The sequence below is a fragment of the Rhinatrema bivittatum genome, chromosome 1 (assembly GCF_901001135.1).
Source record: "Rhinatrema bivittatum chromosome 1, aRhiBiv1.1, whole genome shotgun sequence".
Lineage (NCBI taxonomy): Eukaryota > Metazoa > Chordata > Amphibia > Gymnophiona > Rhinatrematidae > Rhinatrema > Rhinatrema bivittatum.
Genome location: NC_042615.1, coordinates 775,279,384 through 775,297,321, shown reverse-complemented (window position 1 = coordinate 775,297,321; position 17,938 = coordinate 775,279,384). Strand labels below are relative to the sequence as shown.

The following is a 17,938-nucleotide window of genomic DNA, read 5'->3' as shown; positions in this document are numbered from 1 at the left end:
ATAAATCGTTAGAATCGTGAGCCGGCACACTAAAACCCCCTAAAACCCACCCCCGACCCTTTAAATTAAATCCCCCACCCTCCCGAACCCCCCCCCCCCCAAATGCCTTAAATAACCTGCGGGTCCTGCGGCGGTCCGGAACGGCAGCGGTCCGGAACGGGCTCCTGCTACTGAATCTTGTTGTCTTCGGCGGGCGCCATTTTCCAAAATGGCGCCGAAAAATGGCGGCGGCCATAGACGAACACGATTGGACGGCAGGCGGTCCTTCCGGACCCCCGCTGGACTTTTGGCAAGTCTTGTGGGGGTCAGGAGGCCCCCCCCAAGCTGGCCAAAAGTTCCTGGAGGTCCAGCGGGGGTCAGGGAGCGATTTCCCGCCGCAAATCGTTTCCGTACGGAAAATGGCGCCGGCAGGAGATCGACTGCAGGAGGTCGTTCAGCGAGGGTTCCAGCGCCTCGCTGAACGACCTCCTGCAGTCGATCTCCTGCCGGCGCCATTTTCCGTACGAAAACGATTCGCGGCGGGAAATCGCTCCCTGACCCCCGCTGGACCTCCAGGAACTTTTGGCCAGCTTGGGGGGGGCCTCCTGACCCCCACAAGACTTGCCAAAAGTCCAGCGGGGGTCCGGAAGGACCTCCTGCCGTCCAATCGTGTTCGTCTATGGCCGCCGCCATTTTTCGGCGCCATTTTGGAAAATGGCGCCCGCCGAAGACAACAAGATTCAGTAGCAGGAGCCCGTTCCGGACCGCTGCCGTTCCGGACCGCTGCTGGACCCGCAGGTTATTTAAGTCATTTGGGGGGGGGTTCGGGAGGGTGGGGGATTTAATTTAAAGGGTCGGGGGTGGGTTTTAGGGGGTTTTAATGTGCCGGTTTTGCGATTTTACGTTTTTTCGATTTTTTTCGATTTTTTACGATTTTTCACGATATTTTACCCCCCCCAAACGGCAACAATACGATTCCCTCCCCCTCCCAGCCGAAATCGATCGTTAAGACGATCGAGGACACGATTCACATCTCTACACCTTATTGCTGTTTGGAGAAGCTGTACTAGCAGGCCCCTGATGCAGCATGAGTGAAACATGATGATATGTCTGGTTATGCCAAAATGGGGAAGTATCTCTTTTTCATTTAAAAAAAATCTACAAAAAAATATTGAAAGTATCTTTATGGACCTATGATTAAAGTGTACCCATAGTGGTGAAAAGACTGCAAGCTTAAATCTAGCTCCAGTATCCGTGGAATGGTATGATGGTCCCTAACAAAAGCTATGTTTGAATTGGATTGCTCTTTAAAAACATTTCGTTTTGAGTGAAAGCATTTATACTGACATCTATTTTCTACCATAGGCAATGTAGTGCCAGACTACATATCCTCTGACCCCATGCCCCAGCACTACTCCAGTAAGGTACTGAAGTGGTGGGGAGGCCAGAATTGGAGCAATATTATCTGAATTTACAATGATTAGAATTCAACAAATATTTGTGGATAAATATGCATATATGTAATATTTATATGAAAATACTGACAAAACATACCAGGTTGCAAAACCAGGTTTTTTCAGCTGTGATCCTGCAATGGTGGAATTCTCTACCATTAGAAATGATGGGAGGAGTGTCGTCTGGATGAGTTTTGGATTAATTTGAAAACTTGGCAGATTTTATCAGGGGAATAAGGTTATTGATTATATGGAAGTGAGGGCATGAGATTCAGCAAATTGTGGGCAGTGTTTGAAACAGTATTATGAGGTAGATTGTAAAAGCCTTGCGCAAACAAAAATGGGCACATATGCATGTAAGACAGCCACATGAGAGCTACGCAAATTTTAAAAAGCCGGGAAGGGAGCGCATACATGAATGTGTGCGTGCCCAGAAAAAGTAGGCAGAAAAGGGGCAGGGCATGGGTGTTCCAAGCACTGGAACATGTAACCCCTAATATGTTATGCATGTAACTTAGCTGCAGCTCCTCAGGAGGTGTAGGAGTCCAGTGAACATAGGGGAGAGAGAGAGAGAGAGAGAGAAAGAGAGAGAGAGAGAGAACATCTTTATAAGGCTCAGCTTGACATTCAATATATGGGCCATTGTAAGGAGGCACTTTGATTCAGGATGAGTTTTCAGAAGGTGGATGGTGTTATGGGGTGGTGGTATTATAGACACATTCAGAGGTATTCATTGTAAAATTGACATCAAAAAAGAATTTTAGACTTTATAAATTGATGAAGAGGAGTTGATTTATACAATGCAGCTAGCAGAGATTGCTGTGTACAAATCAACTCCTCTTGTTAGAATTTTCATCTCTCATATAATCTAAAATTCTTTAATGATGTCAATTTTCCAATGAATACCTCTGAATGTGTCCACCACCACCTCTAACCCAACCCACTTCCTAAAAACTCACTCCGAATCAAAGTGACCCCTTACAATGGACAACATATTGAGTGTCAAGCTGAGCTTATATAGAGTCTCTCTCTTTTTCTCTCTCTCTATCTCTCAATCGTTCTCTTTCTCTCTCTTTTCCTTCACCCCAAGGCTGCAGATTTACGTGCGTGAAGAGTATTTTATAACCTACACATATACTTTATAAAATAGTGTGTATCTTTGCACACAGTGAGATATGGGTGTACATGCTGCCCTTTTAAAATATACCTGTAATTGTATAGTTTGTGATTTTTATTTTGTCCTTGTGCTGTAATTTTCCTTTTGTGTTTTATGTATTGTATTTTAATTTTGATTCTAATTGTACTTCACTTTAGGAGTTTAAAAACATTTAACTAGAAAGCAATTTATAAATGTTTTTAAATAAATAAATGCAATAATTAAATACAATTAAAATCAACATAGTCATATAACCAATCAGGAAAATCTGATGCTACAGCGTCATGATGAGAACGCTTCATCAATTGTATCCAGTGAATGGGATTCTTGCTTATTGTACAATAGAGTAGTGATTCCCAAGCCATTTCTGAACTTTCCTCCACATCATTCTGGTTTTTAGGATATTAAAAAATATATTTATTAAACATTTTTCTATGCCAACCAGATCTTCCAAAATAGTATACAACTTAATATCACAAAATACAACTGAGAGCAAATTAAAAAAAAATATATTTAAAATCCAATAATAAATTATCCTCCAAAACACACAAAAAAACCTAAATTAAAATTAATATAAAATAAAGAAAAGCAAACAAGCAAAATGTGATACAATAAGCAAGTGTACAAAAACCAATTATACAATAATCAGCATTACCAAAATATAGACCTGAGCACCAAGAGGAAAGACTCAGTCTAACTCAACTGAGCTATTGGAAGCCTAATAACTCAGAAGAAGCCAGAGAACAGACTTCTCAATCTCAGGGAAAACCAATTTTTCATCTTTGTTTAGAAAAGCAAGATAATTAAATTATTGTCTAAATTCTTCAGGCAACAACAAGAACAATCCTTGCCTTGATCAGAGCTTTCCATACTATGCTATATAAGTGCATCTTGAATAATGTCCCCTGACTTGACCTTAGACTTCACCAGGGATAATACCAACCCAATGCTTCAAATAAAAGAGAGAACCACTGCCTCTCATTATCCTAAATACAAGGACTAAGATCCTAACTTGAATCCAAGTCATTTTTAGATGCCAATAAAATGAGCATCTCTTTCAAGGGTATACACTTTGGGCACCCCAGAGCAACCTAAGTACTGTGATTTAGACTGCTTGCAGCCTATGTGTAAGCAATTGTGGAAGTTCCAAACATAGGGCTAGATTCATCAAACTATTGGTAAGTGCCACAATTGTTGTAATTCCTACCTACAAGACAGAGAGAGTGAGACTAGTTATAAGGCCCTCATAGTAGTTAGGCATTCATACCTCTATAGGAGGCCCACCTAGTTACTCGAGGTGAGGTTTAGGTATTAGTGTAGGGATTAGGGGCCACTTTGACATTCAGAGTGAGACGTACGAACAAAACTGTACACTCTTGTGAAGACTGGATGTCCTTTGGAGTGAGGAAACTCAACGAAAGATGAGATTTGTACAATGTTCTCTCAACCTAGCTTGATGTTACCCAGGTAGAGAGTCCATCCTCTCTCTCTCTCTCTCTTTCTCTCTGTCTTTCTCAACAGTGTAAAAGACTAAAAATGCTATGTGCAAAAACATTGCAAAATGCGATAAAGCCATGTCACACAGTTCAACACAAATGAAAAAGGTGTAGTTATTTGCCGTGTTAAAACCGTGCGATATGGCATTGCAAAGCCAGCCCACTTGGCTAGAAATCCTGCCCCAAACTCCACCTCCTTTACAAAATTAGCATTGCACAATGCGTTAAGGTGTTTTTCGCATGCAAAAAGCCCATAACGTGGCGTGGAAAATAACCCCCCATAGGTTATTCCAACTTGGAAACCACTAGCAAATTAATTTTTTTTTAAATGACTTTGAGGCCAATATTCAGCCACAGAATGGCAAAACTGGTTAGCTGAATAAACCTACTCAGCTATCTTAAAGGTAGCTGCATATGTTTATGTTTATCAACCTCCTTAGGTCTAAGAAAGAGTGAACTTTCTAACACTCCATAACATTAAAAAAAAGTAAAAAGAATCATCCTAGCAAAATGAATTTCAAAGTTAAAGCTGGCCTCAAAAAAGCCAGCACGCAACCCAGCGTGCACAAATCTACGCCCGATTTTCTAACATGCACGCGCAGCCTCACACATGTTATAAAATCTGAGGACGGCTCATGCAAGGGGGTACATACTTGTGCACCTTGTGTGCTCCGCCCTAGGGGAGCCCCGATGGCGTTCCCCTTTCCCTCCGAGGCCGCTCCGAAATCATAGTAGTAACTCACTCAACCTCAGTTTCAAGGATCAGAGGAGTGGTATCCAAACTCCAACTAGCCTATTTTCTAGATCTTGTTTTTCTGATGAGTTTAGCAAACCTACTTTGTGTGAGTCAGACTGCAATGAAAGACAGTTTACCATTTATTTCTTGTAGGGTCCCATCAACTCTCCCATTCGTTACAATAAGCTGATTGTTATCAGTATACAAATAACCCAGTAAGTCAAGCAAATGGAGCAGAGAACTGCATAACAATGCTACAAAGTAACGAGGAAAGAAGAAAGTACAAAACAAAAGCGGAAACACTGAGGGACCTTGCAGCTGTTTATAGAGGCTTGAGTCAAAATCTCCCTAATGAGTACCTAAACTAATCTATTCATCAGAAAAAATGCTATCCATTGTAGGACCATAACTTATAAACCTAGTTCTCAACAAAGGTCCAACAGAACAGAGTGGCCTACCACATCAAATGCTGAACAAAGTTCCATTAGAACTAGTAAAACCTTTTCCCTTTTATCTATTGTACATAAGATATTGTCACTTTGGTCACTTACTGAGAACAGAATCATTTCAGTACTGTCACCTGCTCGGAAACTACCTTGGGAAGAGTCAAGTTTCTCTCATTTTTCTAAAAAGGCTGTCAATTGAATTACAACTATATTTTCTAGGACCTTTGCCAGAAATGGGATGGTAGTCCCTGGATGATAATTAAGGCGACTTGAAACATCCAGGGTTGGTTTGTTTAATATTGGCATCATGATAGAACTATATAATCTAGGAATCATATGTCCCTCCTCCATATATCATTTGATCATCTGCATAATAAATCCAAGCCCTGAATCTGGCAATGCCTTGATCCTAAATGGACATGGGTCCAATAAACAATAGATTATCTGAGATAGAGAAGCTCCAATAGACCTATCTTCTTGAATTTCATAATCTCTAGAGCCTCTTCTTGTGCCAAGGAATTATCTCTTCTTTCCCCCCATTCAGAAGAACCTTTGCCTAACATTTTACCTCCAACTCTGTTCGTAACATTGTACTTCTTTTACTTTTCTACTAAGAGGAAAAACAAATACTATTTGGTGACATGTTTTAATCACTTCCATACTTTAAAGTCTTTTTACAAGGGCAAATAATTTCTTAGAGCTAGAATTGGCAAATTCAATGGCCTAATTAATGCTTTAATAATAATAATAAAATAATACTAAGTAGCCATTTTTCTTCAGCTACATGTACACTCTATGGAATGATGATTAAACTGCATCTGTTCTAAGTGGTAGACTTCCTTCTTCAAATAATACAACTGCTCTGTAAACCAAGGCTGTTTTTTGCACCACTTAGATAAAGGTTTCCAAAGTGCTATATACAAAATCAATACACATGAGATAAAATTAGCATGCAGTGGAGGTACAGAATATAAATCTGAGTCTTTTTATTTTTTTATTTTTTTTAATATACCGACATTCAATCGAGATATCACATCGGTTTACATTCAGGTACTGTAGGTATCTCCCTATCCCCAGAGGGCTTACAATCTAGGTTTTGTACCTGAGGCAATGGAGGGGAAAGTGACTTGCCCAAGGTCACAAGGAGTGACAGCAGGACTCGAACCTTCATTTTCAGTTTTTATTTTATTTTTCCTGAGAATTTATCAATCTGTGTCTTACAACAAGAACAAAAGGATATTTACCTGGGGGTAGATATTCAAAGCTGGCCATGTAAGTAACTTAGGCCCTGAGTTACTAAGTTGTTTTCCCATAGACATAGAATGGGAAAAAAGTCAGTGATTGTGGCCCTTGGTTGGTTAGAACTAAACTGGCTAAATTTCGATGTATATTCAGCGACACAGTAAAGCCACTCTATATATGCTTAAATGCCTGCACTTAGCTGGATAAGCCTACCTAGTTACGTTTAGATCCACTCTATGTAGCGTCTATGTAGCGTCAGTTTAACTTAGATGTAAACGTATCTGGCTAACTCTGAATATTGGTAGTTAGTCATATGAGTTATACGGCTAACTCACTCTGCACCTGATATATCCAGTACATGCCCACTTTTTATGTGTGTGACTTTTAATCAGATAAAGATTATATATGGCTAAGCAGCAGCCGCTGAATGTAGGAACATATTCAGTGGTTGCTACTGAGCCATATAAGTCCCACTTATCAAGCTAAATCGCACTGAATGCATTGGGAAACTGACAATCATTTTCTTCCACAGATTTCACCCATTTTTGTTTTTATGATAAACACTGATAAATTGCCAGGAAAAATAAAATGAAAACTGAAAATGAAAGTCCCTATCTGTCTTATGCATATTCATTATGGATATCCTGAAAACCAGATGGTTGGGAGAACTCCAGGACTAACTTGAGAAACACTACAGTAGAGCATCTTTTAATTGGAATATTTGGGACAAGACTAGTTGTGGAGAATCCTTTTTGCTGGATAATGGGCATTTTCTGTGAAAATAATTTTGGATAATTGGAGGTTTTCCAGTTAATTTAACATATGAAACCAACCAATTTTCAGATAATAAAATATTTTTTTTCCAGATAAAGCAACATGGGCCAAAACCCATAATTGTCTTCACATAATAGGAGTTAGATAAATTTTGGATGAGAAGGTGCTCTACTGAATTTTGTTGTTGTCAGTTATGTCAAAATAAAATATACGATAGTTCTTTCCTGCCTACAGAAACAACCAAACTCTGAACAACACAAATAATGTTGATTAGAGAATCTTGTATGAAATTTATTTAAAATATATTATAGAATATCCAACACTTCTGTCTAGGATTTCAGTAGAAGTACTTTATTTAAAGATTAACTTTTTTCTTCTAGAGCAAATTTGTTACTAGAAGCTTTTTATTATAATGTGCTAATAATTTTCCTTAAATTGCTATTTCCCATCATAGTGTGCCAGTATTATAACAATGAAATACAATTAGCATATTCATTGCATCGTGCAAAAATACTAGTATATTACAGTAATATAGTATAGTATGAATTTGCCTTTTTAACGTACAATAATGCCCGTCAAGTCTAGCTCACCATCATTACTGCACCTGCACAAAGAGAATTAGCTGTCCTAAATTTCTGGGTTGGGGAGTAAGATGTTATCCCATACTGGGCAATATGTGATAAATCAAGAACAGCAACTTTTGTACTCATACAAAGTACATCAGCATATTTCCATACCTTACATTTTTAGTGGACACACGCTACTTCTTGAAGTATAACAATGTTGTGTTTGAATATTCAAGAGTTTCCTTAAAAAAGAAGTAAAATGTTCAATTAACATGTATTTTATTCAGAGATTTTATTCAAAGTGTTGCAAATTTAGTAAAAAATAAAGCAAAACAGATCAGGGAGGGATTTTTCCTCAATCTGATGTGGTTCTTTTAATAGGGGAAAAGTAAGCAGGCTAAATTTGTACAATTTTGCACTGGAATGTAACTTTCATATTGGGGACAATGTACTAAAGTATAGTAACACTATCACAAGTTTTAATTTCTGTTAATGCTATTACAAGTGGCTAACACACATTTACATCATTGTTAAAGCATGTAAACCTATTTGCAATAGCATCAGCACAAACTCTATAACAATGAAGTAAGGAGCTGGAAAATTATGCATAATAGCTCATTGTTTATTATAAAAGCAAAAATGTTTTATGTAAAGTGAAATGCTTTGTGCACAAATTGGGGTTCATATTCAGCACCATTTAGAAGGATATCTTGTGAGTTATTGACTAAATGCCAACTGTTGAATATTTCAGCCATTTATCTAAAGGTTAGCCAGATAACTCAGTATCCAGTTTAAATTTATCCTGATAACATAAAGGTATTCTGAGGCATTTCAAGCTGGAGTTAAGTTAGTTGGATAAGTTATCTGGCTAACTCCATTAGTCAGACTTAGCATGATAACTTATCTGGCTAACTCTAGTATTGCCACAGAGTAGTCCTGAGCCAGCTGGAAACATTTATCCAGTTAGTTTTAAAATAGTTTGTTATATTCAACAATGCAGTTGGGCCACTGAATATTCCACCAAAGTTAGGGGGTCATTTATAAAAGGCTTATTGCACGCATGCAATATCATGCAAATTAGGAGGAGGGGCAGAGTCGGCAGTAGCGCGCCGAATAGCACCACCTTTAACGGTGGCTCTATTTGGTGAGAAAGCCGGCAGCCGGCGCACCGCCCTTCACCCCCCACCCCCATTTTCAAGGATTCATCATTCTGCGAAGAATGATGAGTCCTGGCCTTAAATGAATAAGTTGGCCAGTGGCTGAATATTACCACCATTGTGTTTTAAATGCATAAAATATGCTGAGCTCAATATTGAAAATGCCACTTAGCCAGCTAAGTGGCACCACTGAATATCTGGCTACAGTTAGTGGGCGCCACTTAGCTGCTTATGTTGCTTAGCCAGTCATCCCCTAGATTCATCAAAATGTGTTATTAATGCATTAAGAAAAGAGGGGCATGTTTAGGGAAACTTACCATTTCACATTGGTAGTACCATATGGTGTGGTAAACTAAGCATACCCTGTAATAATCCCTATTTTTTGAGAGAGAGAGAGAGAAAGAGAAAGCGAGAGAGAGAGACTGACTACCTATAAGGCCTCATAGTAGTGTAGTATTTATATCTGTATAGGAGGGCCATCTAATAGGCCGAAGCAAGGTGTTGGTGGTGGTTTAGGGTTAGGGGCTGGTGGCGGGCCACATGACTCAAGATGGTGGTTTAGCAAGTTGCATGGGCATCTGGGTTTTTTTGCCTGACTTTTTTTTCTTCACGGATTGTGCCGCATTCAGCCCATAAACGCAGGGCAAGGGAGTGTCTAGTTCCGGAGACATCCTTACCACAAGTTTTGGCTAGGCCAATGGACGCCCACATATTTCGGGTTCCAGGAAAAGCTGTGGAGGGATCGCTGGGAGTGGAGCGGGGGGCAGAGGAGCCTGCAACCTCCCCTGAGTTGATGACAATGTTATCTCCGGTTGAGAGATCACCACCCAAAAATCCAGTAGAGGCCCGACCCCAGCATCGGTGGAGGGACTCGGAGGAAGTTGGTACCTGAGGTGAGTCCCTCCCGGAGCCCCCTCTGTTGGAAGGAGAGGCCCCTTTCTATCCAGGCGAAAGTGCGGCTCAAACTGCCCAAATCCAGGGATATGGGAAAGAACCCAAATATCCTCATTCCAAATAACAGAGTTGGTGAGATCTCAGAGGTTCAGCCTCGAAACGATTTGGGAAGCTATTAACAATTTGAATACAAATGTTTCATTACAAGTTAAAAATATCTCTAAAGCAGTTCAAGATGTGGATAGAAGATTGGAACTGGTTGAAAAAGATATGGGAGAAAATAAAAAGGTCCAGGACTTACATAGTACTAAAAATGAAAGTCTTACTCTTACCTAACAAAAGATTATTAAGGGAAACTCTATTCAACTTTAAGTTGGAAAATTTGGAAAATCCAACACGTGCAAAGAGTATTAGATGTATAAATTTTCCGAAAAACCCATATCTCTCACCTAAAGATATCTGGAAAAGGTATCTAACTGAATCATTGAAGATTCCAGAAGAAACATCCCTATAGTAGCTAAAGTGTATTATATACCACAAATAAAGAAGGCACTTACTCAAGAAGAGAAAGAGATCCAAGCTAAAGAAATGCCTAAGATGAATATCCCTGATATATTGAACATTCGGATGAAGATTTAGCATTGCCATCTACGTTGATTTCATGTTCCTACTTGATTCAGACAAGGAGTGGATTTTCAAAAAGTATTTTCAGCATCAGAAGGAACCTTTTTTGAATTGTAAAATACAGATGTTCCCGAATCTTTCCAGGTAAATGCAGAAGTGTAAGTGCCAATTCTTGCTATTAAAACCTAGAGTTTTACAATTGGGAGCACTATTTGTTCTTAAATTTCCATGTAAATGCCTGTTAAAGTATCAAGGTGTTTCATACCAGTTTTTTCTTCCTTCCCAATTAGTTAATTTTCTTAGCAATAAGTGGGAAGGTTTGGGTCAGCTCCCTATCTCTGGCTAAGGGAGTTCTAAGGAGCGCAATTGATCTCGGATATTAATATAAGACCCATTATCGCTAAGTTCTTTTCATCTAGATTGTGAATATTAGGTGCACAGTTGGTCCGAATAGTGGTCTAAAATGTTGCATGTGAAGTAATTGTTTCCTTGAAAGATTTTCATAATGATGCATTTATGTTTAATCACATGTATTGCATCTCAAGTGTTTTGCTTGGAAAATAATGTAAAAGATTGATAATTAAAAAAAAAAAAAAAAAAGGGTTTAGGGACTAGTTTCGAATGTAGATTGAGACATACAAACAGCACAGTACATCATTTGGAGTGAGGAAAGTCTCACAAAGATGTAATACTATGTTCTCTCATCCTAGCTTGATGGTACCCTATTAAGAGTCCATCAAGCTTGGGTGAGAGAGACTAGTACAAAATTACATCTTTGTGAGACTTTCCTCACTCCAAATGATGTCTAATCTTCATAAAGGTGTACTGTGCTGTTTGTATGTCTCACTCTACATGCAAAACTAGCCCCTAAACCCTAAACCACCACCAACACCTCACCTCAACCTATTAGATGGCCCTCCTATAGAGATAGAAATAGTTGCACACTGTGAGCCTTTCCCCAGAAGTCCTCTCTCTCTGTCTCTCTCGCTTTCTCTTTTCCAAAGCCCAGACATGGCCAAAATGCAATTCAAAAAATTGATTTGAAATTGCGTTGCATGTGCTAGGTTATCACATGGTGTGATATTGCCCTTCATTTTACTAAATCCCACTTAAAGTCCTCCCTGATCTCACCCCCTCCAAAAAATTTGCATTCACACCATGTGTTATTGTTCTTAATGCATGTATTAACAGGTTATCATGTGCATTAATGCTATGATGCATTTTGATGAATGACCCTGTAGGTTTTTAGCTGGATGTCAGGGGTGAAGAATGGCCTATTGGGGAGAAGTCAAGTTGGCTGAATAAATTAACTGGCTAACTTGATATTCAGAGTTAGCCGGTTGATTTACTTGGCCAACTCTAGCTGCACAGCTGAATATACAGTACTAGTTAGCCAGTTATGTATATTTGGCTAACTTTAGGTCAGTTCTTTGACCCGACCAGAGATGTCCGGTTAAATAAGCCGGCTTACTCTGAGTATGTATAACTGGCTAACTAGCAGAACGATGCAGTTGATGAACATGGATTTTGCTAAATATTCCTAATTCATATTTTAAGTGCACAACATTTACACTCCTGCCTCATATTTTGTAAGTTTACCTTTTATGAGCATAGCTTTTGTTCTCCTCTGTCATGTTTTGCGCCCCTAACATTTACAAGCAGAAATTTTTGCTCCTAATTCATATTTTGTGTGCACAAATTTTAAATGCACAACAGATCATGTTTTTCAGGTCACAACAGTGTGCATATTTTGTCCATATTGTGGTGGTAATTTTCAAAGATTTTACACATGTAAATGCAACATACTATAACTTGAGAATAGAAGACACGCTCGCTCCTCATTTCCATCCCCAAATAAAACTCAACACCATGTGATGGGTACATATAGGCCGCAGTAGGGATGTGCAGACAAAAAGATTTCGTTGAATCGTTGATACGTTTTCGTGGGGTGTCGATTTCGTTCAATATGGACATGGAGAATTCCATAAGTTGAGGATCTGTCCATACTTTTCCCGGTTCCCTAAATAAAAATTTAAACCCCCCACCCTCCTTAATCCCCCCCCCCCCAAGACTTACCAAAACTCCCTGGTGGTCCAGCGGGGAGTCAGAAAGCCATCCCTGCACTCCTTTGCAATTTCCTCACGGCACCGATAGCCTGTGTCACAGGGGCTGCCCGTGCTATTGGTCAGCCCCTATCACATGGTCACCGGCGCCATCTTGTGCTCCTACCACGTGACAGGTAGGTCATGTGGCAGGAGGTCGCTCCGGGACCCCCGCTGGAGCCAACCGGAACTTTTGGCCAGCTTGGGGGGGCCTCCTGACCCCCCCCCAAGCTGGCCAAAAGTTCCGGTTGGGTCCAACGGGGGTCCCGGAGCGGAGGCACGGAGGAGCACGTGACGCCGGCGTCACTCCGCTCCGGCGTCACGTGCTACTCCACTCCGGTGTCACATGCTCCTCCACTCCCGGACCCCCATTGGACCGAACCGGAACTTTTGGCCAGCTTGGGGGGGTCAGGAGGCCCCCCCAAGCTGGCCAAAAGGTCCGGTTCGGTCCAACGGGGGTCCCGGAGCGACCTCCTGCCACATGACCTACCTGTCACGTGCTAGGAGCACAAGATGGCGCCGGTGACCATGTGACCGGGGCTGACCAATGACACCGGCAGCCCCTGTGACACAGGCTATCGGCGCCATGAGGAAATCGCAAAGGATTGCAGGGATGGCTTCCTGACTCACCGCTGGACCACCAGGGAGTTTGGTAAGTCTTGGGGGGGTCAGGAGGGTGGGGGTTTTAAGTGTTTATTTAGGTTCAACGTATTCAACATAGCTATGTTGAATAAGTTGGAAGTCGCGATGCGTTGCGCATCAAACCTTTTTTTTCTCTTTTAAAAATATAAGTTGCGTTTTACATATGTGTTCAAAACGAATGCACACCCCTAGGCCGCAGTTTATTGCACTCACTTAAACCCGAGCCCTTACAAAAGCATATGTTCTGCCCCTCCTTCTGTCTGGCTTTTCCTTATCCCCTCCCACCCCTTTTCTTCACCACCTTCTTCCCTAATGGTGAAGGAACGGTACCCTCCCCCGTTTCCTTACTCTGCCTCTTACCTGCGAGAGTAATTTCTGCCGAAAACCAATCTCCTGCGTTCACCGGCCCCCCCAATGCAGCGGCCCCCCCTTGCCACACCGGGCTTGCCCCCCTTTTCTTTACGCCAAAACTTTTCACAAAATCCGCTTGGGCTCGGGTTTTTCCGCTAACTGCGACATTAACATATTAAAACATTGCACCACACAACATATATATTGTTTACAATGGAATACAACAGGGCGGGAGGGTAGGAAAATGTGACCTGTCCTTTGCCTCTCCCTGGCTAATGTGTTAATGAACCTTAACAAACTTTCTTCAAACCCTTATCCTTACTCCCCATTGGCCCTTTGCTACCATCCTCTTTGCTTATTGACTAACTCCTACTCTTAGCCCTCAGTCCCCTTTTTCCTTGTCCCTCCCTCCTTCTCGCTGCTTCTCTCCAAGTTATCTACGCTGTGTAAGACCCGCTTCCACAGCTTGCTTTTATAGTAATTTTCAAAAGCGCAGTTATGAACTTAAAGTGCATTTATGTGTGTAAAAGCTATTGATAATTCAATGACATATAGGGGTAGATTTTCAAAGGGTTACGCGCATAAGATATGTGCGTAACCCCCGAAAACCTACCCCTTCCTGCGCCAAGCCTATTTTGCATAGGCTCGGCGGTGCGTGCAAGCCCCGGGATGCGCGTATGTCCCGGGGCTTTCAAAAATGGGCGGGCCGGGGGTGGGGCTGGGGCATGGGGGCAGTCTGGGGGTGTTCCCAAGTCCTCCAGCACAGCGGCCGTGCCAGAGGTTCGCATGCCGGCAGCTGGCTGGCGCGCGCAAGTTACACCTGCCAGAGGCAGGCGTAACTCCATCAAATAAGGTAGGGGGGGATTTAGATAGGGCCGGGGGGTGGATTAGATAGGGGAAGGGAAGGAGAGGTGGGGGGGATCCAAAAAAATGTTCCCTCCAAAGCTGTTCTGATTTCGGAGCAGCCTTGGAGGGAATGGGGAAAGTCATCAGGGCTCCACTTGGGCTCGGCGTGCGCAAGGTGCACAAGCGTGCACCCCCTTGCGTGTGCTGACCCCGGATTTTATGCAGTGCATGCATGTTATAAAATCGGGTGTACATTTGTGCACGTCGGGTAGCACGCACAAATGTACCCCGTACGCGTAAAATTGAAAATCGGCCCCATATTGTAGCAATTTTCAAAAGCCCACTTATATGGGTAATTGCATTTACATATGTAAAACACAGTTTTAAGCATGTAAATCCTTTTGAAAATCACGCCCTAAACATATTTTTATGTATACATTTTTGGGTTTGCATGCTTTTTTAAACTGCTGATGCATTAACCCACAATTAGCGTTCTGCCTCAGGAGTTGGCTTTTTAGCATGAGTAAAGAAAATATGCACTGAATTTCAGCACATATCTTTTACTCACATCCTATTACACTGAGACCTCAATAGCATAGTTCCCACCAATTTTATGCTGGTTTTATACTGGTTGAAAGGAAAGAATACTCTTCCCTAAGGCAGAACCCATTAGTCCATGGATCAGTAATTCACTAGAGGTAAAATCCAATCCTACTTTGCTTCTGAGGATTACACAGGATCAGAGCCTAACTTTGTATAGTCACAGATATGAACAGTCTGTGGGCAATAACTTTGATTATACTGCACTTTGGATAATATTACTGGACTTTTTAGGCAGGGTGCAAATTTATTATTGTGTGCATCTGAAATAACAGGTTTCTCTTTATTTGTATAGCAAAACAAGACAGCATTATATAATATACATTTGAACTTTCATTTTTAAGTAATGTGCCATGTTAATTCTTACATTTTAAATTTAGGGCAGGATGGGGGCGAAGGGGGGCGGGCCTGCAAAAGACCACAGCCGTTCACACTGTGGCAGTGCGATTTCGCTGGTTGCGGTGCGGCCGGCTGCAGCTTTTCACAGCAAATAGCGACACCGTAAAAGGTGTAGCTATTTGCTGCGCTACTGCCGACGATAATGTTCCTCACATTATTGCCGGCAGTGGTGCCGTGGCGGACTCCTCCCCCTCCTCGCCCCGACCCCTCCCCTCCAGCTAATTTCAATCCTACCAAACGTGAAAAGGCCCTTTTCGCGTGTGATAGGGGTTTAGAAAATAACCCCTTTAGTTTGTCATTTTCTCCTGCACCAGTAGAATCCCAGCATGTTCATTTCAATATATATATAGAGAGAGAGATGGAGACAGAGAGAGAGAGAGAGAGATGTATATGTTCACTTATTTCTTTTTTTGTCTTTTCAGTTCCTCCATGGTATTTAAATCACCCGTCCAACCTTTATGCCTATGAGAGCATGGATATTGAGTTTGAATGTACTGTCTCTGGGAAGCCTGCTGCAGTAGTAAAGTGGACCAAGAATGGAGAGGTGGTCATTCCTAATGACTACTTTCAGATAGTGGTAATTATCCGGCATTTTTTTTACCTCTAGAAATTATTGGCTCTCTCTCCTTAATCTATTTATTTATTCATTCATGTATTTATTTATTTGGTCATTTATTTATTTATTCTTCGGTCCCAGTTTTTCAATTTCTCATTTATATTTCATTATTCTATGGTAACCAGAAAACACCAAAGAGTTTTTAACCAAGCTTAAGGGCTAGTGCATACTGCTCTTTTAGCAACATCCATTGGTAAAAGTCACTAAAAACGGGGCGACATGTTGAAGTAGAAAAAAGAGAAATGCCTTATCGAGTTAGTTGATTTGACATTCCTCCTTTGTAAAATGTAGGCTGTACGATGCATGACAAAATAAAAGGTTTTAATTGTTGCGGTTCTGGCCGCGAGCGCTGCGACTAGACCCTTACCTCTGTGTTCCTGGACCTGTTCCCGCTTTCGTTGGCCTAGTTCCTGGCCTTTTCGGCGGCGTCCCTGCGAGGGCCGAGCCACTGGGAAGCCTTCCATGGACGCCCTGTCTCTAGGCGCACGCACGCGCCACTTGGGCGCTTTTCTAGGCCATTTCCCGCCAGTGGTGACTCTGCCCAATCCCTGACATCAGACGCCACAGCCTTGATAAGTCGGCCGCGGCCACCCAGTCTTGGCCTTGCAACGGGCTTACCTACCTGATCCCTGTTGCGCTGAGCCCCGGAGCGACCCGCCTTGCAATTCGCTCCATTCCTGTTTGCCTGCTACAGTACCTGCTTGGTTCCTGCTTGCCAGCTACAGCGCCTGCTTGGTTCCTGCTTGCCAGCTGCAGTACTTGCTTGGTTCCTGCTTGCCAGCTATAGTGCCTGCTTGGTTCCTGCTTGCCAGCTACGGTTTACCTGCTACAGTTCCTGCCTGGTTCCAGTACCCGAGTCTTGCTACAGTTCCTGCCAAGCTGGGTCAGACCAAGGGTCCATCAAGCCCAGCATCCTGTTTCCAACAAACCAGGCCACAAGAACCTGGCAATTACCCAAACACTAAGAAGATCCCATGCTACTGATGCAATTAATAGCATTGGCTATTCCCTAAGTAAACTTGATTAATAGCCGTTAATGGACTTCTCCTCCAAGAACTTATCCAAACCTTTTTTGAACCCAGCTACACTAACTGCACTAACCACATCCTCTGGCAACAAATTCCAGAGCTTTATTGTGCGTTGAGTGAAAAATAATTTTCTCTGATTAGTCTTAAATGTGCTACTTGCTAACTTCATGGAATGCCCCCTAGTCCTTCTATTATTCGAAAGTGTAAATAACCGAGTCACATCTTACTATTTCTGTTTTTATTTGCCAATGCTGGCTCCGCTTAAAGTCAGGCTTGGTACCTTAGGGTGCTTCCTCTATTACTCCCACTGTCTTCTTGGTACTTTACAAGTTTCCTTCCTCTATGGTACTTGCTAATTATTGGTCTTACCTAGCCATCTTATTCTTTACACAGGCCTTACACCCAATTATCTTATTAATAATTTCATGCCCACATGGAGATATTCTTCAAACTCTATTCCTTTACAATTCTTGTAATTATTAGGAGTTTAAAGAAGTAGAATTTTTGTTTCATTTTTCATTTCATTTGGGGGGGGGGTCCTCCATGAATTTCATTTCGTATAATGTTTATTTTGTTTATTTAGTTTAGAAATAACTAAATAAACATTGAAAAAAAAAAAAAAAAGAAAAGGGGCCTCCCATCCCCACCACCCATCCCTAAAACCAGAAAAAATGCCAATTACAGGATCCTCCCTGGTCCCCACTTTTCCAGTCTGAGGGGGATGCAACTATGAGCTCAAGGCCCAGGCTGAAGCTTCAGCCTTATATAGGCTTTGGCCACAGTAGGTCACTGTGACCTCGGTCTAGGACCTACCCAAAGCCCAGACTTGG

At 41.7% G+C, this 17,938-nt stretch overlaps 1 protein-coding gene across 1 annotated transcript in view; it reads left to right on the top strand.

Annotated features, from left to right (window-relative positions):
• DCC (DCC netrin 1 receptor) overlaps nt 1–17,938 on the top strand; it is a 1,677,934-nt gene that overhangs the window by 678,642 nt on the left and 981,354 nt on the right. Inside the window, exon 6 of the mRNA XM_029571056.1 lies at nt 15,887–16,041. Within this exon, the coding sequence (XP_029426916.1) occupies nt 15,887–16,041 (155 nt within the window). The remainder of the gene's footprint in view (nt 1–15,886; nt 16,042–17,938) is intronic.